The sequence below is a fragment of the Eptatretus burgeri genome, chromosome 11 (assembly GCF_056783735.1).
Source record: "Eptatretus burgeri isolate ZD-2024b chromosome 11, Ebu_testis_v1, whole genome shotgun sequence".
In the NCBI taxonomy this organism is placed as follows: domain Eukaryota; kingdom Metazoa; phylum Chordata; class Myxini; order Myxiniformes; family Myxinidae; genus Eptatretus; species Eptatretus burgeri.
Window position 1 is genome coordinate 9,332,830 of NC_140971.1, and position 26,663 is coordinate 9,359,492.

Below are 26,663 nucleotides of genomic sequence, written 5' to 3' on the forward strand. Positions count from 1 at the left end.
ATCCATTTTGGCAATTTAATATCCAATCCTTCATATTGTGTGAAATAAGTAGCTCATTTGGTGGAGTACTTGATGACTTGCTTGACAGTGATGATCATTTTGCCTTTTACCATTCCTGCCAAATTTCTTTTTGTGTTTTTCTCATGGAGTTCATTCTCTGTCCCATTGACCTCGTGTTAAATGCCCTACGTGTCATGCAGAAACAGCCAACGTGTTTTTTACCACCGGTGAACGAGCAGCCGATGGGTACGAAGCTGTTCGTGAAGCCGACGTGGAACACAACATTCTGTCGTGCTGATTTGTCACAAAAGGTAAAGTACTTTTTTTCTGCCTCTGTTGACAAGGCGCCAGAAGCTTTATATTTTTGGGTTGTACATAAATACGTACGTACGTGCTAATATTCTGTTCTCTCTGAAACCGCTTATCCAATTGACACAAAATTTTCACCAGATGTGTGATTCCTCATGCAGAATGTTCAAATGTTAATGATGACATCATAGGCCATGCGGTGTGGCAGCCATGTTGGAGAAAAGGAAAAACTGGACTTCTATCTCAAACCGCTCCATGGAAAAAATTTGAACTTGGCACACGCCAAGTACTCCCGATGGGAAATGTGATTTTTAATTTTTTCATGAGGTCGTCGGTGGCTTCATCATGACATCATAATCGCATATGTTGGATGCTTTATCCGATCAGTATGAAAAATTTTTGAGGGTGCTCTCGGGCTAAATTTTATGGGCGGAGGAGGGGGGAGGAATTGTTGATGTCATCCATCGGTCACGTGATTCAGCAGCCATATTTTTTTTTTAACATAAAAACCTTCAAAATTTTCTTCTCCGAAACTGCTGAAGATTTTGAGGCAAAACTTCACAGGTATGATCACCTTCCGATTGGGAGCAAAAAGTTCTCCACTTATGATGATGGTTTGGCAGCTTGGTCACATGGTTTGGCAGCTCTGAGTTTTTGAAGAATATGCCTTTAAAAATGTTTCTCCAGAGTGGCCTGACAGATTGAGGGGAAACTTCACCCACATGTTGCACACAAGGAAATTGGACTCAGGTGGAGGCCATTCGGCCCTTCATGCCGACACCACATCAACTCCACACCAATTTATCAACACCAGACGAAAACGAGAAAAATGCAAAATGTTTTTTTGTAGTTTAAAGAATTTAGTTATTTCTGTTTCTTTCCATGGAATGGGGCGTGGGCGGAGATTGTCTTGGGTAAAAATAACACAACATCAACCACATAACACCCCTTGACGAGGCCCCCTCCAACAGCACTCCGTACACACGCACACACTCGCCGATCAATGCTCAAGCTACCTAAAAGTCCTGCCAACATCCCGATACCCCTCTATCTCCATAACTTACAGGTACCTATCTAATTCCAATTTAAACTTATCCACTGTTTCTGTTGCCACAACCTTTCCAGGGAGACCATAACCTTGCATTAACTACTCTCTGAGTAAAAGTCCCTTACCTTACACCATCTTTACTCTCAGGCTGTGGCCCCTGGTCCTATCACTGTCTACTCTGCTGAATAATTCATCTGCACTTGTTTTATCAATACCTTTCATTACCTTAAGTTCTATGATATCACCTCGTAACCGCCTCCTTTCTCGTGTATAAAGACCTGTCTCCTTTAGCCACTCTCATAGCTAAGTCTTGCTTGGCCCAGAATCAATCTGGAAGCCCTGTGCTGAACCCTCTTTAAGTCATTCTTAAATTGTGGTGACCAAAACTGCACACAATATTCAAGATGGGGCCTCACTAAATTCCTAAACTATGCCAAAACCACCTCCTTTTGATTTATAATTTATCCCTCTCCGAATACAACCTAAAACCCTATTTGCTTTCCCTTTTGCTGCCTGCCACTGTGCTGCCTCCTTACCTCCCATATCTATTACCACCCCCAGATCCTTCAATGTGATGTGCTCCAAAATTACCCCTTGCATCATGTAATCTCTATTTTCATTGTTCTTTCCCATCCCCAACACCTTACACTTGCTCAGGTTAAACTACATCTCCTAATCTTTTACCCAATCTATGCAAATATCAATACTTTCCTGAATCTGATCACCACCCCTCGACTACCCACCTTACCTCCAAGATTTGTGTCGTATACAAATTTGGAAAGCCTACTCTTCACCCCACCATCCAAATCATTGATGTAAATGATGGTGCTAGTATTGATTCCTGAGGTACCCCACTACTTACATCCTCCCAACAAGACATCCTTCCACTTACAGCCACTCTGATTCCTATCACGAAGCAAGTGAGCATTCCAATTAGCTACCTGACCAGCCACTCCAGAAACCCTCACCAACAACCTCCTATTTGGTACCTTATCAAATGCCTTCTTAAAGTCTAGATATGCTATGTCCACTGCCTTTCCCTCATCCACCCAATCAGACACTGCTTTAGAGAACTCAAAGATTTGTTAAACAAGAACTACCTTTGGTAAATCCATGCTGACTACCTTTATTAACCTCTGCCATCGAAGATCAGAGGTTACTGTTTTCACCCTTTTCTGTTTGTTTGTTTGTTTGTGAACAGTATTACGGAAAAACTCCACGACGGATTTCGACGAAACTGGGTGGGGGGGTTAGGTATGGTCCAAGGATCATGCCATTAAATTTTGGACTTGGTCCCCCCCCCAAAAAAAAAAATTGTTGGAGAAAAAAAAATTTTTTTTTTGCATTTCTACATGTTTTAAGTGATTTCCAACCCCCCCCCAAATTTTTTTTTTACCCCCCCCCCCAAAAAAAATTGTTCTCAAGACATCTGTTCACCACCATCTCAAGTTGTCCCTCATCCAAAATCATGATCTTTTCTACACCTGTTAAACCATCTTGCACCCCTCCCAAAATTTTGCTTATTATCCATTTTGCCCACCCTTTGCATTCTCCCTTAACCCTCATTGTTACCTGCATCCCTTGTTTTCCGTATCCATCTACTTTCTTCCAAAGTCCTGCTGTTGGTGTTTCACCTTTCTTATGCTGTGTCCTGATTTGGTCTATGTCATAGCTCTTCCATGAGCCCAGACCATATGAAAATAAAACAACAAAAATTCCCCATTTTTCCCAATGAAACAATGACCCGATATTCGCGGATTCAATATTCACTATAATTTTGAGTAACGTGTGTGTGTGTGTGTGTGTGTGTGTGTGTGTGTGTGTGTGTGTGTGTGTGTGTGTGTGTGTGTGTGTGTGTGTGTGTGTGTGTGTGTGTGTGTGTGTGTGTGTGTGTGTGTGTGTGTGTGTGTGTGTGTGTGTGTGCGCGCGCGCGCCTCCATACATCTCTAAATATTTGGACAGAAATTGAGAACAGAGGAGATATTGTTATGAATCTGGAAGCTTACTGCATTCAACATTCAGGTCCCCACAGCTCAGTTATTTTGATAAGTAAATGTGGATAGATGGCTCCCTTTCCCTGATTTAGTGGGAAATTAATTGTACATGTGGTGTGAAGTTATTTTATAGCGAGGATTTTTACACTTGCATCAACGAAAACAACAACAACAACAACACTGCTCGATGAATTGTCCGTGGTGTTCGTGCGCTCACGAAGCGTTTTGTTCTGGCCTGGCGCCAAATGAGAGAATGCGTCATTTTGCGGCCAATGGGTGACGAGCGGATCAGAGCCGGGGCGGTCCTTTGCAGAGGGCGGAGCCGCGACACGCGGTCTGCCCAATGAGAGCAGGCCACGCATGGGCGGACCGCACCCGAGAAGGACGACGAAGGAACGGAGAACAAATAATTTGCACCCCGTTTGCTCGAGCGTGTGGTCTGGTTCTCTGGTCTGCTCAACGCTGGTCTGGTCCCATCTCGCTGGCATGGTCTCGTTTTCTGATCGATCTCAACGCTGGTCTGATCTCATCTCGTCTCTGGTCTGGTCTGATCGCATCTCGCTGGCGCTGGTCTGATCGCATCTCGCTGGCGCTGGTCTGATCGCATCTCGCTGGCGCTGGTCTGATCGCATCTCGCTGGCGCCGGTCTGATCGCATCTCGCTGGCGCCGGTCTGATCGCATCTCGCTGGCGCTGGTCTGATCGCATCTCGCTGGCGCCGGTCTGATCGCATCTCGCTGGCGCCGGTCTGATCGCATCTCGCTGGCGCCGGTCTGATCGCATCTCGCTGGCGCCGGTCTGATCGCATCTCGCTGGCGCCGGTCTGATCGCATCTCGCTGGCGCCGGTCTGATCGCATCTCGCTGGCGCCGGTCTGATCGCATCTCGCTGGCGCCGGTCTGATCGCATCTCGCTGGCGCCGGTCTGATCGCATCTCGCTGGCGCCGGTCTGATCGCATCTCGCTGGCGCCGGTCTGATCGCATCTCGCTGGCGCCGGTCTGATCGCATCTCGCTGGCGCCGGTCTGATCGCATCTCGCTGGCGCCGGTCTGATCGCATCTCGCTGGCGCCGGTCTGATCGCATCTCGCTGGCGCCGGTCTGATCGCATCTCGCTGGCGCCCGTCTGATCGCATCTCGCTGGCGCCGGTCTGATCGCATCTCGCTGGCGCCGGTCTGATCGCATCTCGCTGGCGCCGGTCTGATCGCATCTCGCTGGCGCCGGTCTGATCGCATCTCGCTGGCGCCGGTCTGATCGCATCTCGCTGGCGCCGGTCTGATCGCATCTCGCTGGCGCCGGTCTGATCGCATCTCGCTGACGCCGGTCTGATCGCATTTCGCTGGTGCCGGTCTGATCGCATTTCGCTGGTGCTGGTCTGGTCCCATCTCACTGGCGTGGTCTGGTTCTCTGGTCTGCTCCCATCTCGCGACGCTGGTGTGGTCGCATCTCGCTGGCGCTGGTCTGGTCCCATCTCGCTGGCGCTGGTCTGGTCCCATCTCGCTGGCATGGTCTGGTTTTCTGGTCTGCTCGACGCTGGTCTGATCCCGTCTCGCGACACTGGTCTGGTCCCATCTCGCTGACGCTGGCCTGGTCTGCTCGACGCTGGTCTGGCCTCATCTCGTCACTGGTGCTGGTCTGCGTCTGGCTGCCCTGGTCCGTCTTCTGGCGACCGGAGCTCCTGAGGGGGTGGATGTCCAGCCCGCACGCTTGCGGCCAGGTAGCCAGCCGTCCTGACTTCCAGCCGAACTATCCTCTGCGGCTGGAGAGCCGAATATAGACCATTTAAGTCCATTTCTATTGTGTGTGTGTCATGTGGGCCCATCTTTAAGTAGCAACTGGTTAAGTGCTTTTGCTGTACATTATTTGCATCATTTATCGTCGGTTTAACTCTGCCCTTTATGTGTTCCTTCTCCACCCATTGTAAATTCAGGCTTTCAATGACATCTTGGATGTTGCTGTCCTGTCTGTGTCTGTTTGTGGTGACGATGTTGAGGTCGTGGAGAGATTCACTTACCTTGGCAGTCATACTCATGTCTCGGCTGGCTGTGAGTCAGAGATCAATAGACGTCTGGGTCTTGCCTGGGGAGTCATGGATTCACTGGATCATGGGGTGTGGCGCTACCGGTACCTGTGCGGGAGGACAAAAGTCCGAGTCTTCAGGTCCTTGGTGCTTCCAGTCTTGCTCTATGGATGCGAGACTTGGACTCTGACCAAGGATCTGAGACGGAGACTTAATTCCTTTGGTACCAGGTCTCTTCGGAGAATCCTTGACTATCGCTGGTCAGATTTTGTGTCCAACGAGCGGTTGCTGAGAGAGACTTGGATGAGATTTGTTATCTGCATGGTCCGTGGGCGTCAGTTGCGGCTGTATGGACATGTGGCTCGTTTTCCTGACGCTGATCCTGCTCACCAGATTCTCTCAGCGATGGAGTCTCGTGAGTGGAGTAGGCCAATGGGCCGACCACGTGCCTCGTGGTTGCAGCAGGTTGAACAGCATCTCAAGGAGATGGGGATTGGCCTGTCATCTGCCTGGGGGAAGGCCAGACGGAGACCCCTGGAGTAGCGGCGGAAAGTGGACGCAGCGACGCGCTGTTCTGGCACATGCTCCCATACCTGACCTGACCATTGTAAATAAATACCCCTATTGTTGAATGTTTCAGCTCGTCTTTGTCCTTTCCTTCATTGATTTAGCACAGTGCGTGTTGGGTTATTAAAAAGGCCATTGCTGCTGTAGTTGTACATTTGGACCGAAGGGACCTCGGTAACCATCCGTCCCGTTCGAGCCCCGTCGAGGAGGTGAATTCCTCGGTAGTGCTCCACATGTGCCTCAAGGTATTTTGAAGTTTGGCAAATAACCCTGTGCTCATGCGGTTGATTTATTGACTATTCATGGTCCTGTAAGGGACCCGTACCTTCGGAGTTATCCGAGGGTAACGATCTGAATTATGGGTGTTCAGTGGAGCCGACTCTACTGCTCCACCTCGCGGTCGTGCTCGTCGCCGATACCTGGCCCACAACAATATGACATGGGAGACAAAATCTCACTGATGCATCACATGAGTGTGCAAATAAGTCAAAAGGAGTTTGGGAGCAGAGAGGGGGGGGGGGTATGATCCATAAAAGAGACGAGCTCAGTGTTGATGGATTGGATGAAAGAGAGTAAGACCATGGACACTGAATGAAAAGCAAAAAAACGTGTCTTTGTATCCTTTGACTTTTGTGGCCATTGCAATGATTTTATTTTATTCATTTATTTTTAAACATACTGATCCTGTGATAACTAATCTTTTGCAATTATGTGTCATTTTTCACCAATTTCAATTTGTCATGTGTGGTGGGAATGGGGAACGTTTTCCTTTCCTTTGTCTAAATAGATCAACAGTGTTCCTTTCATCAGGAGATGACATGATGGTGTTTATTGCTTCTTTGTTTGGGGATGTCAAAGTTTGAAAATTAGGAATGAACACTCGTTCTTTTGTTTTTGTATTTTCCTCCTTCATCGTTGATTCGTCAGCAAGATTGCCAACCTCGTGACCACTCATTCACAATATTCAGGATGAGTTTTCACTTTTTCAAAACTTCAAGTTGAAAATCACTTTGTAATTTATTTTCTGAATAAAAGGAATTTCATCAAGATGGACGGGTTAAAAACAATGATTGTATTATGTGCCGAAGTGACAATATTAGGGCCGTGACTGAAACACAGATCAGGGGAAGGATTACGTGTCCGATAGATGTTCTGTCTTTTGTATCATCTGTGTACAACTAACCATTTGAAATTTAATCTTCAACCAAGGTTGTCAAATGTTACATTGACCTTCCAGCTTGTGTACATTAACCAATCATGATTCAGAAAAACATCGTTCATTATGCAGCAGAGTAACTTTAAAAGTGAATAATTTAATTGTACCTCTTTCACACTTTACAGCTCTACAAGCATACGATAGATTTCAACCTCGAAGATCCCAACATGTTTTTGTTGAAGCCGGAGTACAACTGTTTGAATGATCCTTATCTTGAAAATTATTTCAACAATCCACGTCGGCTGAATTGTCTTCGAAAGGAAGGCCATGTAATAAGAGATAACCAGGTGGGATAGCATTCACTCCTCACCCCCACTCCCCTGCACCAACAGGAATGTACTATTACTTCATGTGAATTGCAGTTTACATTTCCAGATTTTTGGATGCGGTGTTATGTTTATGGGGTTGGGGGTGGTGGTTGCGGTTAAGGGGGAGCGGATTGGTTGGTATCGGTTATTGGAATGAACGCCTTGGCACTGGATATTTTCGTGTGAAGTTATTTATAAACTCGGGGTGACGCTGTTTGTTTAGATTTTAGTTCGGCATAATAATGTCTTATCCTGTTTTAACCTGGTGTCTGAATGGGAAATTCTGAAGGTTTGTGTGGCATCACGGTGGTGCGCACGAAGCACACTTCTCGGTAACATTGCAGACCTAGTCTTTCCGTGATTGGCCAGAGGCACATTTTCATGCCCTGAGTGACGGGGACGTCCATCTCAGTGTGCGGAATGGCTCGTTGTTGTCTCGTTGATGTCCGATGATTTGCCGGTACAGAGACACGCCGAGGTGGAAGTGTCGGACTCCCCTCCCCACTCCCCCTCCCCCACCCCCTGAAGATAAGAGCGGTTGTTGGCTTGGAAGATGGAGATCGTTCGTGACTTCTGTGATCGCACAGGAAGAGAGAGCTCATTCTCGATGGGCCCACAGGCTTGTTCACGCCCTGCAGCTCCGAACCTGCCTGCTCAACAGTGCTCTGCTCACTTGTTCACCCAGCCCTCGCCCAAGTCTAATTTCCGAAATACTCTTCGTTCGTGTCAGTGTGCACGGTTGTGATCAGCTTGTCGTGGCCACGAGCAGGTTATACTTTGTTGTGTTGCTCTTATTGTGTATTTGCATTTGATTTATGGTGTGTTTACTTATTTGGCCTTTCTATTTGGCATCAAGAATGTGCGTTCTTTTATGTCGTTTTATCTCAATAAATTGTTATTTCTAAGAGCTGCATTCCTGTTTGCTACGTGAAAAATTATGCTAAACATTCGTGCCTCGTTGGATTGACTGGAGGAGGAAGAAATGAAAGAGAATCTGATTTAGTTGCCCACGCGGTTTGGATCATGCTGAAACATGGATCGATAGAACACCGCTCGCTGCCAGTTTGTTCTTAGAGTAACTCATTGGTCATTCACAGGTTCGAGTCCCGGCATGTCAGCCTTTTTCCCATCAATGGTTAAGCTGCTTCTGTTAGGGGTTCGTAAACATGACAATATTAGGTATTGAAGTCCGCGCCCTGAAAGTGTGCCTCCCACGCATTGTGTCCAGGCCTCCACGAAGTTAAATTTGGGAATAGCCCCAGAGATTCCTTTCATAAATCCTTTGCAGGACTTCTTAAGTCAGTGCATGAAACGTTCTCCTTTTCTGTGTATCCCCCGTGCCTCAGCCACAGAATACGCTTTCCTGTGGAGGATGGTCATCCTCTCCCCTGTGCTCTAGTTCTCCTCATTTTATTCATCTGTAGCTCATTTTTTCTTATTTTAGGCCAGATAGCACTTCTTCAACTTTTTGCTTCGGTTTAGAGCTCTGTCTTCTGATGATGTTGAGATCTTCTTCCTCACTGGCGAAGGTGCAGTCTTTATTTTCGCTGCTCGGTAAGCCTGGTGTTCGCTTCGTGGTTTGGGTGGCGGCTTGGGATTCTAGGGTCCTGAGTTCAAGCTCCGTTGGGCCGCTGAATTAATACACCAAGAGGTTGACTCGGCCTGCCATCCTTCCGAGGTAGGCAAAATTAGTACCAGTGCACTGGTAAGGGGGACACTGCATCATCACATAGCCGTGTCCCAACCAATGATGCAACTAGCAGAGATATATATATATATATATATATATATGTATATATGTGTATATATATATATATATATATATATATATATATATATATATATATATATATTGTGGTTGACGAAATTCGCAAACCACCATTCAGGTCCCGTAGGTGAGATATCTCTAAGTATATGTGTAGTTAGCCCAAACCCGTTGTTTAGAGGGAATAAATGTCATTCATTCGGGCTGCGACCCTTTTAGATAGCCGTTTTTCTGTTCTATCTTTATTTTGAGCCAACCACGTCTCAACAGCCATCACACAACAACCACCAACCGCAACGCCACTTCACAACAACAACAACGCCAACAGCCACGACCTTTACCGTCACATCTCGCTCTCGCAACCATCGCATCACCGCCATTCCCGCGCCGCTTGTGGGCACCGATCCTGGACTCGTACAGGGCGCGCACCGAGCAGCGGGTGCAAAAAGCGGCCTTTCCGAGAAATCGGATCAAGAATGATTCACGCCCACTTCTGTTCCGTCCTATCAGCGAGCGTGGGGCAATTTGGCCCCGCCTCCAGGCGCGTCGGAGTATAATCGCTATATGCAGATTCGCGGATCAAGAATGATTCACGCCCACTTTTCCTTCGTCCAATGGGCGAGCGTGGCTCCGCCCCCGAGCCGATCCTGATCCAAAAATCTGCATGTGGTTTCTCCTGTCGCACTATAAAGCGCCGAGCGCGGAGCGAATCAGTTCAGTTGGGAAGAGTGGGAGAGTTGGAGAGTTGTGGCGGTGGCGAATTCAGTAGAGTTGAGGAGAGAAAAAGAGTTGGAGAGTTGTGGCGGCGGCGAAATCAGTCGAGAGAGTGTCTGTCGGGGTCCGGAGAGTCTGGAGAAGCCAAGAAGCTTTGTGGAGGTCTCCGCTCGTGTCAGAGTCGGGGAGCTGCGGAGAGGGGAGGCCGGGAACGCGGTCGAGGTCACAGTGGCGTTGCTCGTCGCGGGACCCAAGCCAGCCAGATATCCTCTTTCCCCCGAGCATCAACAACCCCCCCCTGTTTCCCCCCGCGCTGAGATAGTGTGAGAAGGGGGCCCCGTTCCCACCCCATTCCAGGAGTGCCAGCGAGGCCCGCGGAGTCGGGGCGCCGCCGCCATTTTGCGGCTCATCACCAGACGGGTAGGCTCGACGCGGTCTTGGCCCCAGGCCCGTCTGCCCCCTGTAGTTGAGGGTGGCCCCTTTTTCTTTTGCTTTGGAGTATATGTGTTGTCGGCGCCGTCTGTGAAGTAAAACTGTGTAAGTGTTGCCGTGTGCTCGCGTAGTCGGTAATAGATCTGCATTGTGTCCCTTTTGTTGCATTTGCTTTTTGTGCAGAATTGTTGTGTTACTTTTACATTTGCTTTTTGTGCAGAATTGTTGTGTTACTTTTACATTTGCTTTTGGTGCATAATTGTTGTAATTGTATATGTGTGCTTTCCGTTTGCCGCGGAATAAATGTGCCTTATGTTGAACTGTCTTTCCCGTTTTGCTTCGTCTTTTCTTTAATTGAATCTCCATCTTACTTCACGTAAAGGGTTGGTAGGGGCTAAATACGCCCGATAATTAATCGGAACCGTCGAGGTTGACGATAACACCGCTCGGTTATCCCGATAGTATGGAACGGGTCGCTTAAAGTGGCCCGTGTCCGAAGTCGACCTGCGGCGAGGTGCGATCGCCCGGTCTACCCTCCGTGTGGGTACTTAGGTAGGTCGAATTTGGCGAACAACCCTATCCCACACGGGGGGCCGATTGGCACGATCGTGGTGAGGCCGAAAGGCCCACCCGTGACTAGTTCCCGGCGTTAGTCCGAGAGGGTCACGACGGGATTGTCCGTACGGTGGGCGACGTGCCGCGATTCGAGTTACGTGGCCGCTCGCACGCCGGCGGGCGCAAATCCGCAACAATATATATGTATATGTATATATATATATATATATATATATATATATATATATATATATATATATATATATATATATATATATATATATATATATATATATATATATATATATATAATACATACATACATACTCGGTGGAGTTGCAAGGTCTCAGTTGACGAGGAAGTGTCTTTGCCCTTTTCGTGTGTTTAAGAGATAGTTTCCAATCGTTGCTGGGCATTTTTGGTTCCGGCCATCCAGAGAGCTTTCCCCCAAAGGGTGGTGGGGGGCCCAGATGATCACGGGTCACTGATGACACTCTGGGTAGTTGTACCAAGAAGGTGAATGCCTAAACCTTGCTGAGCTGATTAGTTACATTGCTCTCCCAGAATAATTACACTGGGAATGCAACAGTATTTGGTGAAAGTGTTGCATTATGAATTCAGAATAAATGTGCATGTTCTCTGACAGTTTTGGAACCTCTTTCATTTCAGGTCCCTTGTTCTTTGGCTGAGTTTAACAAGTACAATGAATACTTGAGGAGGGTCAACATGTTTGATTGGAGAAAATATGGGCAAACTAAGGTGAGTTAAAACTACCATTTTTACCTCTGCCACCAAAGGTGGATGGAAGTTGTATTTTCACCCTTTGTTGTCTGTCTGTCTCTTTTTTTTTTTTCTCTGTGAGCAGGATATCGCAAAATAATTGTGGACTGATTTGGACGAAACTGAGTGCACAGGTTGGGTGTGTGACAAGGACGAATTGATTCGATTTTGGTGAAGATCTCGATCTGGATCCAGATACAATAATTTTTTTATGTGAATTCTTCACCATAAAGAGAAGCCTGGTGTTTGCTTAGTGGTTAGGGTGGTGGCTTGGGATGCTCGGGTCCTGAGTTCAAGCCCCGTTGGCTGCTGAATTAATACACCAGGCGGTTGACTCAGCCTGTCATCCTTCCGAGGTCGGCAAAATGAGTACCAGTGTACTGGTAAGGGGGACTCTGCATCAGCGGCATAGCCTTGTCCCAACCAATGATGCAACCAGCAGCCATCAGGCTGCACTCGAAAGAGAGAGACCATAAAGAGATGACCAAAAATGATATATTGCACAATATCTCAAAAAGTTGTGGACGGATGAAGACAAAATTTGGTGGATGAGTTTGGAAGGTGACAAGAACAAGCTGATTAGCTTTTGGTTAAGGTGTGAATGCAGATCCGGCCATCGGTGGGATACAAAATGTAAACTGTTCAGTCTGGTGGAGGTTTGCGCTCTCCTGAGTGTCATTCTCGTTTTGTGCTGAAATCTCGGTTTGTACACCTGTTTGATGATGTTAACATACTCCAACAGCATACTCACAAAATAGTCTGTGCATGGGAGAATCATACGGAATTTGAAAAGGATGTGGAAGCATCCAAAAAGAAATCTGTTTCGTCAAAGCTGTTAGAAAACACTGGCAGCTCGAAGATGAACTTTGGTTCAAGCAGCAGCAACGGCAATATGAGGAGACAGGTATTCCCTTTATTATTTGCTCTTCATGTGAAGAGAATGTGGTTTCTCTTTTCACTCTTGGAGGCATCTTCAAGTATTTTTGGATGAACCTCTGCCTTGTGAGGTCTTGTATTAGTTTTACACGTGACACTTGTGGGGACGATAATTTAATTGCATACTTTGTTGGAACATTAATTTGTTGAAAAAAAACGTTTTGTTCTCCACTTGTAATTTGTGTTCGCTTGTTAATATTGTTACGGGTACAGAGTGTATTATGAGGGGGTTAAATCCCCTTGCTCCATGGAAGAGCTGGACCTGGGGCCACCGCTCCCTATTAACTTTGTGGGACGGTGGGTTGCTTTTCTACCACGAATGCCAATCAGTTAACCATGAGTTCCAGTCTCCACTGTATAATTTTGCCATTTAACTGGAGGTCACGTGGCTTCCTGAACAGGGAGCACACCCTCGGCAAGGCACCATTCTTATCTTGATTAAATCTTAATGAGGGCAGCCGAGTGTTTGCCGTTGGTGCGTGCCGACTATGACAGGTCAGTTAGTTTGGTAATTATCTCCCAGTCTATCTCGGTTCGGACAATGCTGGCTCAATGGAAGAAAAGGACGAGCACGGACAGGTTGAAACGTCAACAAGGAGTTTATTAATAAGGAAAAAATAAATAAACAGAAGAACTTTTTATTTCCTTGTGGTGAAAATAGGTAAATTCAAATCAATCAAAATAATCTCAAGGAAATAAAGAATTAAGCAGGCATTGATAGGAAAACAGACAAAGAGCAGATGCTTATCACTATTCCTGACTTGATGATTAAACACGAGACAAGGGTACCCAGCAGATCATTTGTCGTGCGTCAAATAAAATGTCCCGAAATGTGTGAGCGTGCGTTGGTCTGCTGCCAGTGCCCTGCCTTGCCGTGCACCCACTCGCAAACGGGCTTGAACACTGATCGATGTCACGTCGTCACCCCCAGGAACCAGGGACGTCAAGAATCAGGTACGCCAGGAGTGGCCAAGAGCAGGTCTCGAGCAGAACCAGCAGGAAGGGTCCAACCGTCACCCACCGTCAGGAGCCACAACAAACGGACAGCTGTAAGGAGCCATGAGGAACTGAGCTGTAAGGCGCTGAGGCACTGTGAGGCGCTGTCAGGCTGTCGCCAGCGATCAGAACTGCAAGGCCGTCACCAACTATCACAAACTCAACTGTTGTCAGCTCACTAACTGTCTGAATGGAACTGACTGTAGCTGAAAATAGTTGTCACCCAGCTGTCACAAAAATTCTCAGAGCTGTAAGAAGCTGCAACCATCTGTCACCAACTGTCACAAAACTGTCACCTCGTCCTTTTTTATCAGCAGTCAATCTGGGCAGAGCCTCAAGCAGACTTCAGCCAAATCCACCTTGCCTATTGGCGCATCGTTGCATGCGCCAAACCCCCCAATCTCGCGATCATTCCTTCCTTTCCAGAGCGAGATGCAACCCCAAATCGGTGCAGTCCTGGTTTACGATGGCATGTTTGTGGTGCTGGACGAACGGCAGAAAGCAGCCATTTGCCAGAATTACCAAACGAAAGCGTGAAGCCGAGTGTTCCCCTTTCCGAGCGAAAATGTGAAAACTCATAAAACGTGAACAACAACCATCCACAGAGCTGCTAAATGTTGATGGAAAAAAAAAAGTGGACGCCAACGTTGGTGAAAGAGGTGGGTTTCAAACGGCGATGGGAAATTAGTGGGTGAGGTAAATGATCCACAGCCGTATAGGACCGTCAGAATAACTGCTCAGGAAAAGCCCACAATGTGCTTAATCAAATGTCCTGTAAGTCCAAGGTGTAAATAAATCATCCACCTCCAAGCCAATGTGTCCTGATGGAAAGGAGAAGACGAGCCCCCGTTGGGCTAACGGCTATCTCTCATGCATGAATGTGGCGTAAAGAGAAAAAGGCCATCCCATAAGACAGGGAATCTATTCTTTACCCTTCTCCAACGCATCAAAGTTAGAATCCCACCAAACATTGGGGATGGGTCTATTCTGGACATGCATTTAGGGAAATAGCTATCTGAGGGCCAAAATGTTTGTGTGCATTAGTCGGATCCGATTCTAAAATCTAAAACAATATGTTTATTAATATCCTGTTCACTGGTAATTGTCAGTTCAAAAAGGTGGTGAAGAGTTATCACACTGTTCTTTGTGCTGTTTTGTCCAGGTTTGATTCTGGTTAAACTGCCAAAATGGTCCTTCCCAAGAAGGGTGTTGCATCAGGAAGTGCACCGTCCCTTGGATGAATTTTAACCTGGGGATTTGTCTCCGAGCATTCAATATTGGATATGCTGTATACGATCTCACGGTATTTTTCAATACAGAGTTATGAGTTTCTGTTAACACCCCTGCATCAGTGTCGACCTGTCCAGGATTGTTGCCAGTAACCCAGGCGACTGCTTCGGCAGCACAAACGCTCTGTACAGCACCACACAGTATGATCCCAACGGATGGTTAACATCTCTTCTTAATTCAGAAACTGTAGATTTAGTTACGATCCCAATGGATGGTTAAAACCCCTAATTAATTTTAAAAAACCTGTAGATTTAGTTTCTAAAGTTATCTAGCTACGTGAAGTCGTCATGATGTAGCTATTGTTTACCACTTCTGTGATGATTTTTTGTCATCCTGTTGCTTCACAAGCAGGGTGAGATATCAATGTGTGCCATCCCTCGGATGGATGTTAAACTGACCGGGTATGGACCGTCCTCATGTGCTGGCTATATTTTTTTGCAAGTTAAAAATTCAAGTATGTGTTCGTGAAGAGCGCAAGAGTTGTCACCAGCACCGTGGCAAAATTCAAAATCCCTGTCTTCACGTAGTTTTTCGACCCCAGGTTTACACAGCTCTCACGGTGTGGTTGCTGACGGGACAGCAGCTTCTTTACTGTGAACAAATTGACGAGGTGATTTACTTCACGTGAAGAGCTTTTTTCGGATACGCAGTGCAATTGATGACGATTCCTTTTTTCCAACACGCTGTCGAGCCAAACAAAATGACTTGACGGTCTATTCAATGAATATAATGTCGATCATTTCACCCATTATCATAATCCTGTGTTTCCTTTCCAGCTTGACCTGTTTTGTTTGAATATAATGCCAAAGCAAATATTTTTTGTTGATGCTTTACCATGCAGTGCTGTTTGTTTATATAAAGCTTGTTTACATGACAGAATTATTCCCATTTGGTGATGGCAAGACACAAGGAAGCCACGAAAAAGAAGCCTCTTTTGGAAACAGAGAAAATGGATATCAAGGTAAAGTGAACGAGCATGAGAGAGCCAGACTGTTGAATGTGACGAGTAAATACATGTTTTTGTTTTTTTATTTTGCAAATTTTTGTTTCTGTGAAAGTATTTTATTATTGTATCATATTTTTGCTTTTAAATAAACAATCACGAAGGCTCACAGGTGTTTCTACCTTTACCATGACACAAAGCACATGGCTGGACAACGGTCAAGTATATTGGATTTGAACCAGAGGCGAACAATGTGTCATGTCCTCCGTGATCAGGTGGAAACACCAAAGGAGGAAACCCAAAGATTCACTAAAAATATCAACGTGTTAAATCTTCAAATCTGTTGATATTATTTTCACCACAAAAATCATACAAAAGGAGAGGATTCCAAAATAAGTCCACCAACTGCAGTCTTACACTCACTGCTGTCATAGCAACAACGATAACAGCTACAATGACATCGTGATTTCCCTTTCAAGTAACTTCAATGCATAAGGAGGCCATGAGGCCCATCAAAGCCTGCGCTATCCCACCACTCAATGTGTGGTTGGTCAAGATGGCAGCCGGGTGATGTCGATGTGTTTATTGTCTCTCGGATGGACGTTAAACTGGGCATCCGGTCTCCTGGGATTCGTTTGTGGATGATAAAGATTACACGGTGTCCTTTGTGAAGAGTCAGTGAGCTTTTGCTGGCACTTTGAATTAATTACAAATTCCTGTTCTAACCTATTGGAGGAATTGTGGGAAAAACATTTCAGTCAAAATACGGGAAAACCATTTCGGTCAGAAACATTTAATTCACAAGGGTCAAAACGGGAAAAACATTTTAAAATTAGATATTGTGTCATTCCTGGTGGAACGTTTTGCCATCTTTCCACTTCGCTTGCGTGAGGAAGTGTGGGGATTTGTGATGCTGTGCCATTGACTTCACTCTTGTAATGACAAAACTTGGTGGATGGGTTGGTTCGATGACAAAAAGCAAATCAGACTTTCGTTCAGGTCAGCAGATCCGGCCCTTCGGTGGGATACAAAATGTAAACTGTTCAGCCTCGCGGAGGTGTGCGCTCTTCCGAGTGCCGTTTAGTCCAAGAGCATTAGGCCAAAAAAATAAAAATGTTGCATTGGCGTAACGGGTCACTGAAAAATAGGGTAGGTCGGTCGGGATCTTTTTTTTTTTTTTTCCTAATAAATCCCTCCCAAAATCTCCCCCGGCTCGAGTACCACCCTTTTTGTCGGCAGGTTCTGTCCGAAACACTTCCGGGTTTTTGCGATCGCGATCGCAATCAACAAGATACTTGAAAACGATAGCAAAACGACAAAAATAGCAATAAATTTTTTTTTTTTTTTTTTCAAATTTTTTCGGCAAAATTTTTCGATAGCAAAAAAACAAAAAAAAAACGTAGGGTCGGCGGAATTTTTAGGGTCGGGCGGGTTACGCCAATGCAACTTTTTTTTTTTGGCCTTAGGGTTTAACCTGGACATTTTTGGTAACAAGCTGATTTTTTCAGGAAAGGTCCAGGAATGTGTGTGAAATAACATACTAAAAGTCCTCATGAATCCTCCTTGAGCGTTTTCCGCAATCCAAAATGGCGTCCAAAATGGCCGCCATTTCCTGTTTTTCTCATAACTTTGCAAGTAGGTTTACCTATAACACATTTTAAATGTCTACACATATGTTTTGAAGTATAAGGAACTCAATACAATATATCTATACCAATAAAACTACTTGAACTAGTCCCAAAATCCAAAATGGCGCCAAAGATGGTTGCAATTTCCTGTTTTTCTCATGACCCTGTGACTAAGTTACCTCAATATGCACTTTAAATCTCTAAATATATTATGTCTTGAGAAATAAGGAACTCATTCAGATACTTTGAAGTACAAAGGAAACAATAAAACCGCTGAAGTTCTTTCTGAAATTCAAATGGTGCTCAAAATGTCTGCCACTTATCAACACACTGCTGTTTTAGCCTGTTTCAAGAGGCAAAGACATTCAAAACAAGATCATGCTAGAGATTCAAACCTCAAAAGTTTCAGATGAATCTTTACCTTACGCATGCACACACCTCGTTGCATCAGTCATTGTCTTCATCGTCGGATGCTGTATCTTCAATGTTGATGTCCTCTGAAGTTGGGGTAATATCATCGTCGGCATCTATAAGAGTTGGTGCTGTATTGTTGCAATTGAGACCACTGCATTTACTGCACATTGAGGTACAAAAGAGCCCAAGTTTCTTGCAGCTACATGTCATGCTTCTGCAACCATCTGGTTTACACCCACATGCCACCATGTTCAGCAAAGTGTCGGGTGCAACAGCAATGTCTGTTTCTACCGGGGTAAGAGTCCCGTCCTGAAATCGCCAGCCCCATTCTGTTGGAGATAAGGAGTTACCCATCCATTCCTGGACGGTAAGATAGGCGCGATATGAATGTTGCTTTGCTGCAGCACTAGTTGGAGGTAGACTTTCTAGCTGAAAGGATGAACTCAGGGAACTGCGACCGATTTCCCGTTTGTATGCGATGTGACGGTAGTCATCAAGAGATTCAAAACTGCTGGCTCCATAAAGCTTAAGAATGAAGCCTTCCCCAGCTTTTTCCACCTCGTCATGGGTGCTTCCACTGTTTGTGAAGGTATCCAGCAAGTCGTAGTCCCGCTTCTTGTGCACCATGTTGAAAGCTTTACGCTTGCCCTGACGATAGATCGCAGAGACCGTGTCACATCCCGTCACAGCATGAAGAAACATCAAGTGATTTCTTGTGTCCCCTATGGCATGCTGAATCTCATGAATGTTGAAGCCGTGACAGGATTACTGCGGCATAGCATGTACACATCTGTGGAAGAGGTTGCCCGAGCAACTAGCATTACCAGTAAGTCTGTGTCCGTACCAACGACAGCAACTGGCACATGTTCTGACTCTGCCAGTGCTAGTGCTGTGGAGACAATCAGGGTGTCGGCGTCGGCTTCTGCCTGGACTTTTGGAAGAACTCAAGAGGTCTTATTGGTACTTGCGTGCTTCAGCATCTCTTAAGATGTATTCTAATGAGTTCCTCATACTTCAAAACATATATGTAGACATTTAAAGTGTGTTTTGGGGAAACCTGCTTGCAAAGTTATGAGAAAAACAGAAGAGGCGGCCATTTTGGACGCCATCTTGGATTGCGGAAAATGCTCAAGGAGGATTTATGAGGACTTTTAGTATGTTATTCTAGACATATTCCTGGACCTATCCTGAAAACAACAGCTTGTTACCAAAAATGTCCAGGTTAGGGCCTATTTTGACCTAATGCTCTTGGACTAGTTCTAGTTTTGCACTGAAATCTCGGTTCATGGAGGAGAGAAATGACAGAGGGCAGCATATTCACATTCTGAAAGAGGATCCAAGGGGAACATCGAGGCAAAGACAATTGACATCTTGCAAAAGGATCCATGAACAGTTATCACACACACACACACACACACACACACACACACACACACACACACACACACACACACACACACACACACACACACACACACACACACACACACACACACACACACACACACACACACACACACACACACCACACTTCAGTTGTTTCCTTTAATTCTATGTTTAGAGTTCGAGGTTCTTTGATAAGACAGGATTTCTAAAAATCCGCTCACAAATGTATGGGGGCATGTTGAAAAAGTAATGCTTCCTCTTGTTTTTCTTCAATATAGGTAAAGTTGTTCAAATGAAATGAAGCACAGTTCGCTTCTTACCTCTTCCCACTACTGGGTGCAAAGCTTAGTAATTCTTGCACAAGTTGTGTCAGCACTACATTATCCAAGATGGCACCATGATGTTTTCACTGTCCTGAGGCATGAAATGCTGAAGTTGACGGTTGGGATGATTGACTGGAGATGAGGTGATTGCAGATTAGAGTTGGGATGACAGACTGGAAATGACTGGAGGTGACAGTTGGGATGACTGACTGGAGATGACTGACTGCGGATGTGAGTTGGGTGCACCATGATGATCCTGACAGGAAGAGATGGTCAATGGAGTCCTGCCATGAAGGATCCTCAGCCCTAACTTGGCTCTGTCAGGTTCTCATCTCTTCACAAACTTCAGGAACACCTTTGCGGATGTTTTCTCATGACAATGATGTCAAGTCTGCTGTGTAGCGCTGGTTAAGTCAGCAGGACCCAAAGTTATATCATGACAGCAACACAAAACTACTTGAACGTTGGGGGAAATGTGCGGACCGCAGTGGTGATTATGTTGAGGAATAAACATGCACGACAATAGAGTACAGATTGATGTTCATATCAGTGTTTGTCTCATTTGAATATCTTTCCCTGTTTTGGAAAAAAAGTCAATGAGGCCTTTCTTCTCAACATTGCCTCGTTTTCTGTATTTGTGGTGTTATGAGTGTTGATTTCCGTGATAATTACTTTTTAATCCAGCTTGCACGGTTTGATTATGTTAATATGCTCCAACAGCATGCTTCCACAAAATGCTGTACATTGGAGAAGCATACAGCATTTGAAAAGGATGTTAAAGCATCCACAAAGAAATCGGTTTCGTCAAAGCTGTTAGAAAACACTGGCAGCTCGAAGAAGAACTTTTCAAGCAGCAGCAACGACAGTCAGAGGAGACAGGTATTCCATTATTATTTGCTCTTCAAGTGAAGAGAATGTGGTAATTGTCAGTTCAAAAAGGTGGTGCAGAGTTATCACACTGTTCTTTGTGCTGTCTTGTCCGGGTTCGATTCTGATTCACCTGTCGGAATGGTGCTTCCCAAGCAGGGTGTTGCATCAGGAAGTGCACCGTCCCTTGGATGGATGTCAACCTGGCGATTTATCTGCTAGCATTCAACATTGGATATACTGTATAAGATCCCACGGTATCTTTCAATACAGAGTTATGAGTTTTTGTTAACACCCCTTCTTAATTCAGAAACTAAATTTAGTTTCTAAAGTTATGTTGCTAACTGAAGTGGTAATGAATTAGCTATTATTTACCACTTCTGTGATGAGGTTTTATCATCCCAGCTGTCATCATGTTGCTTCACAAGCAGGGTGAGACATCAATGTGTGCCATCCCTCGGATAGATGTTAAACTAACCGAGTATGGACCGTCCTCACGTGCTGGCTATATTTTGTGCACGTTAAAGATTCCATTATGTGTTCATGAAGAGCAGACGTGTTGTCATCGGCCCCCTGGCGAAATTCAAAATCCCTGCCTTCACCAGTCGTCTGGTCTTCACGTAGTTTTTCGACCCCAAGTTTACACAGCTCTCACGGTGTGGTTGTTGACCGGACAGCAGCTTCTTCACTGTGAACAAATTGACGAGGTGGTTTGTTTCCCGTGAAGAGCTTTTTTCGGATACGCAGTGCAATCGATGATTATTCCTTTTTTTCCAACACGCTGTCGAGCCAAACAAAATGACTTGAGTGTCTATTCAATAAATATAATGTTGATCATTTTACCCTTTATCATAATCCTGTGTTTCCTTTCCACCTTGACCTGTTTTTGTTTGAATATAATGCCAAAGCAAATATTTTTTTGTTGATGCTTAACCATGCAGTGCTGTTTGTTTATATAAAGCATGTTTACATGACAGAATTATTCCCATTTGGTGATGGCAAGACACAAGGAAGCCATGAAAAAGAAGCCTCTTTTGGAAACAGACACCCAAAATGAGAAAATGGAAATCAAGGTAAAGTGAACGAGCATGAGAGAGCCAGACTGTTGAATGTGACGAGTAAATACATGTTTTTGTTTTTTTCTTTTGCCAATTTTTGTTTCTGTGAAAGTATTTTATTATATATTGTTACGGTTGTGGAAATTCGCATTACACCATCAAGAGTCCTGAGGTGAGATATATCGAGAAGTCCATGTGAAGTTAGCCAAAACCCGTTGTATAGAGGGAATATGTGTGATTCATCCGGGCTGCGACGCTTTGAGATAGCTGTTTTTCTTTTCTGTCGTTATTTTGAACCAACCACGTCTCAACCGCCATCACACAGCAACCACCTTAACCACCACGCCAGCCATCGCCACAAACTCCAACCACGCTCCAACCCTCACACAACAACCACATTAACCACCACACCAGCCATCGCCACCAACTACAACTACACAACAACCACAATGCCAACCCTCACCACAGAAGACCCTCCACCACCTTCGCCTTTACCTTCACAACTTCATCCCACATCATCGCTTCTACGGCCATTCCCAAACACTACCAGTCAACACCAAACGTCGTGGTCCCGGAGCCGTTCGGCAGTGAAGGCCGAACGCGTCGATCCGCGGATCAGGAATGCTTCACGCCCACTTCCCCTCCGTCCAATGGTCGAACGTGAGGCGGCTTGGCCTCGCCCCCAAGCGCGTGTCTGTGAAGTCCGTTTATGCCAATATGCGGATCAAGGGAGGTTCACGCCCCCTTTTTGCCCGACCAATGGCTGAAAAGAGGGTGGCGTGGCCCCGCCTCCAATCGCGTTTTGATCCGCATATTTGCATATCGGCTCCTCTTGAGGCCGATAAAAAGGCGAGCGCAAGGCGAAGCGAGGCGAGTTGGGTTTTGAGCACCGGTGAGTTGGGAGAAGAGCGGGGCAGAGCTGAGTGGAACTGAGAGAGGGTGAGTTGAGCTGGGAGAGAAGTTGCAGGGAAGACGGCGGACGCTGTCGTGGTGCGGGGGTCGCTCGACTCGTCGCGAGATCCAGGCCGGCCAGCCATACCCCTCTCCCTGAGCATCAACGATCCCCCCACCCATTCGCGCTGAGATAGTGCCGAGGGGGGCCCCCGCTCCCCCCCCCACCCTAAACGTGGTGCCAACGGGACCGCTCACGTGGAGCACGCCGGAGAGGACTCGCCGACCACGCCAGGGCACGGAGTCGGGGCACAGCGGCGCGAACATTGTGGCTTGCCCGCCATCGCGTCACGAGGACGCAGGTAAGACCTCCCCGGTCTCGTGGACCTGGCCGATCTTCCGGGATCCACGTACATTTGGTCTACGGACCTGTCTGCCTCCTCGCCTATGAGGGTGGCTTTCTTTTTCCTTTGCTTTTTGTGTAAATGCTTGTGGTGGCGCCGTCTGTTAAGTGAAACTGCGTAAGTGTTGCCGTGTGTCGGTCGTAGTCGGAAGTATCTCTTTTTTTACTGTTTCTTTCTGTGCTTGAATACGTGCCTTTTATTATTGTTGCTGTGACTGAATATACGTGCTTGCTTTGTGTCCGTGTGCCGCAAAATATAATGCTTGCTTGTTGAACTGTGCCCGTTTCGCTTCATCTTTTTCTTCATTGAATCTCCATCTTGCATTACGTAAGGGGTTCGTGGTGGGTTCAACATCCCGGTAATTAATCTGAACCGTCCAGGTCGACAATAACACCGCTCGGTTATCCAGATAGTACGGAACGGGCTGCCCAAGCGGTTCGTGTCCGGAGTCGACCTGTGGCGAGGTACGATCGCCCGGTTAACCATCCGCGTGGGTACTTAGGTAGGTCGAGTTTGGCGAACAACCCTTCCATACGCGGGTGGCCGATTGGCACGATTGTGGTGAGGTCGAAAGGCCCACCCGTGACGAGCTCCCGGCGTTGTTCCGAGAGGGTCATGACAGAATTGTCCGTCCGGTGGGTGACGTGCCACGGTTCGAGTTACGTGGCCGTTCGCACGCCAGCGGGTGCGAATTCGCAACAATATCATGTTTATGCTTTAAATTAAACAATCACAAAGGCTCAGAGGTGTTTTTACCTTTACCATGACACAAAGCACATGGCTGGACAACGGTCAAATCAAGTATATTGGATTTGAACCAGAGGCTAACAACGTCATGTCCTCCGTGATCAGGTGGAAACACCAAAGGAGGAAACCCAAAGATTCACTGAAAATATCAACGTGTTAAATCCTCAAATCTGTTGATATTATTTTCACCACAAAAAAATCATATAAAAGGAGAGGATTCCAAAATAAGTCCACCAACTACAGTCTTACACTCACTGCTGTCATAACAACAACGATAACAGCAACAATGACATCGTGATTTCCCTTTCAAGTAACTTCAATGCGTAAGGATGGCGTGAGGCCCATCAAAGGCTGTGCTGTCCCACCACTCAAGGTGTGGTTGGTCAATATGGCAGCCGGTTGATGTGTCGATGTGTTTACTGTCTCTCGGATGGACGTTAAATTGGGCATCCGGTCTCCTGGGATTCGTTTGTGGATGATAAAGATCACACGGTGTCCTTTGTGAAGAGTCGGTGAGCTTTTGCTGGCGCTTTGAATAAATTACAAATTCCTGTTCTAACCTACGGGAGGCATTGTGGGAAAAACATTTCAGTCAAAATACGGGAAAACCATTTCGGTCAGAAACATTTAATTCACAAGGATCAAAACGGGAAATACATTTTAAATTAGATATTGTCATTCCTGGTGGAACGTTTTGCCATCTTTCCACTTCACTTGCATGAGGAAGTGTGGGGATTTGTGATGCTGTGCCATTGACTTCACTCTTGTAATGACAAAACTTGGTGGATGGGTTGGTTCGATGACAAAAAGCAAATCAGACTTTAGTTCAGGTCAGCAGATCCGGCCCATCGGTGGGATACAAAATGTAAACTGTTCAGCCTGGCGGAGGTGTGCGCTCTTCCGAGTGCCGTTCTAGTTTTGCACTGAAATCTCGGTTCATGGAGGAGAGAAATGACAGAGGGCGGCATATTCACATTCTGAAAGAGGATCCAAGGGGAACAACGAGACAAAGACAATTGACATCTTGCAAAAGGATCCATGAAGAGTTATCACACACACACACACACACACACACACACACACACACACACACACACACACACACACACACACACACACACACACACCACACTTCAGTTGTTTCCTTTAATTCTATGTTTCGAGTTCGATGTTCCTTGATAAATAAGACAGGATTTCTACAAATCCGCTCACAAATTTATGGGGGCATGTTGAAAAAGTAATGCTTCCTCTTGTTTTTCTTCAATACAGGTAGAGTTGTTCAAATGAAATGAAGCAAAGTTCGCTTCTTACCTCTTCCCACCACTGGGTACAAAGCTTAGTAATTCTTGCACAAGTTGTATCAGTACGAGGTTATCCAAGATGGCACCATGATGTCTTCACTGGCGTGAGGCATGAAGTGCTGATGTTGACGGTTGGGGTGATTGACTGGAGATGAGATGACTGCAGATTAGAGTTGGGATGACAGACTGGAGATGACTACAGGTGAGAGTTGGGATGACTGACTGCGGATGTGAATTGGGTGCCCCAGGAAAAGATGGTCAATGGAGTCCCGCCATGAAGGATGCTCAGCCCTAACTTGGCTCTGTCAGGTTCTCATCTCTTCACAAACTTAAGGAACACCTTTGTGGATGTTTTCTCCTGACAATGATGTCAAGTCTGCTGTGTAGCGCTGGTTAAGTCAGCAGGACACAAAGTTGTATCATGACAGCATCACAAAACTACTTGAACGTTGGGGGAAATGTGCAGACCACAGTTGATTATGTTGAGGAATAAACGTACACTACAATAGAGTACAGATTGATGTTTATATTAGTGTTTGTTTCATTTGAATATCTTTCCCTGTTTTGGAGAAAAAGTCCAGGAGGCCTTTCTTCTTGACATTTCCTCGTATATCTGTATCTGTGGTGTTATGAGTGTTGATTTCCCTGATAATTACTTTTTAATCCAGCTTGCATGGTTTGATGATGTTAATATGCTCCAACAGCATGCTTCCGCAAAATGCTGTACATTGGAGAAGCATACAGCATTTGAAAAGGATGTTGAAGCATCCACAAAGAAATCGGTTTCATCAAAGCTGTTAAAAAACACTGGCAGCTCGAAGAAGAACTTTTATTCAAGTGGCAGCAATCACAGTAATAGGAGACAGGTATTCCTGTTATTATTTGCTCTTCATGTGAAGAGAATGTGGTTTCTCTTTTCACTCTTGGAGGTATCTTCAAGTATTATTTGATGAACCTCTGCCTTGTGAGGCTCTATATTGGGATTCACCCGTGACACTTGTGGGGATGATAATTTAATTGGATGTTTTTTTTGAAAATGGATTTATTGTACAAAACGGTTTGTTCTCCACTTGTAATTTGTGTTCGCTTGTTAATATGTTTATTAATATCCTGTTCACTGGTAATTGTCAGTTCAAAAGGTGGTGCAGAGTTATCACACTGTTCTCTGTGCCGTCTTGTCCGGATTCAATTCTGGTTCAACTGTCATAATGGTGCTTCCCAAGCAGGGTGTTGCATCAGGAAGTGCACCGTCCCTTGGATGGATGTCACGTGGGGATTTATCTGCTGGCATTCGACATTGGATATATTGTATAGATCCCACGGTATCTTTCAATACAGAGTTATGAGTTTTTGTTAACACCCCTTCTTAATTCAGAAACTATAGATTTAGTTTCTGAAGTTATGTAGCTACCTGAAGTGGTAATGATGTAGTTGTTGTTCAGCACTTCTGTGATGAGGTTTTATCATCCCAGCTATGAACTGTCATCATGTTGCTTCACAAGCAGGGTGAGCCATCATTGTGTGCCACCCCTCGGATGGATGTTAAACTAACCGGGTATGGACCGTCCTTGTGTGCTGGCTATATTTTGTGCACCTTAAAGATTCCATTATGTGTTCATGGAGAGCAGACGTGTTGTCATCGGCCCCCTGGCAAAATTCAAAATCCCTGTCTTCACCAGTCGTCTGGTCTTCACATAGTTTTTCGACCCCAAGTTTACACAGCTCTCACGGTGTGGTTGTTGACTGGGCAGCAGCTTTATTACTGTGAACAAAT

General features: G+C 45.7%; 1 protein-coding gene across 4 annotated transcripts in view; it reads left to right on the forward strand.

The window, feature by feature from the left end:
* The window catches only part of LOC147016470 (uncharacterized), a 121,951-nt gene that overhangs the window by 9,109 nt on the left and 86,179 nt on the right, over nt 1-26,663 (forward strand). For 2 of the 4 annotated variants that reach the window (XM_085845140.1, XM_085845141.1), the window contains exons 3-11: nt 201-311; nt 7,277-7,438; nt 11,595-11,684; nt 12,448-12,609; nt 15,469-15,537; nt 15,805-15,888; nt 20,342-20,500; nt 21,466-21,561; nt 25,594-25,755. In XM_085845140.1, coding sequence (XP_085701266.1) covers nt 201-311; nt 7,277-7,438; nt 11,595-11,684; nt 12,448-12,609; nt 15,469-15,537; nt 15,805-15,888; nt 20,342-20,500; nt 21,466-21,561; nt 25,594-25,755 — 1,095 coding nt within the window. The remainder of the gene's footprint in view (nt 1-200; nt 312-7,276; nt 7,439-11,594; nt 11,685-12,447; nt 12,610-15,468; nt 15,538-15,804; nt 15,889-20,341; nt 20,501-21,465; nt 21,562-25,593; nt 25,756-26,663) is intronic. The other 2 variants (XM_085845143.1, XM_085845142.1) reach the window with 2 other exon arrangements.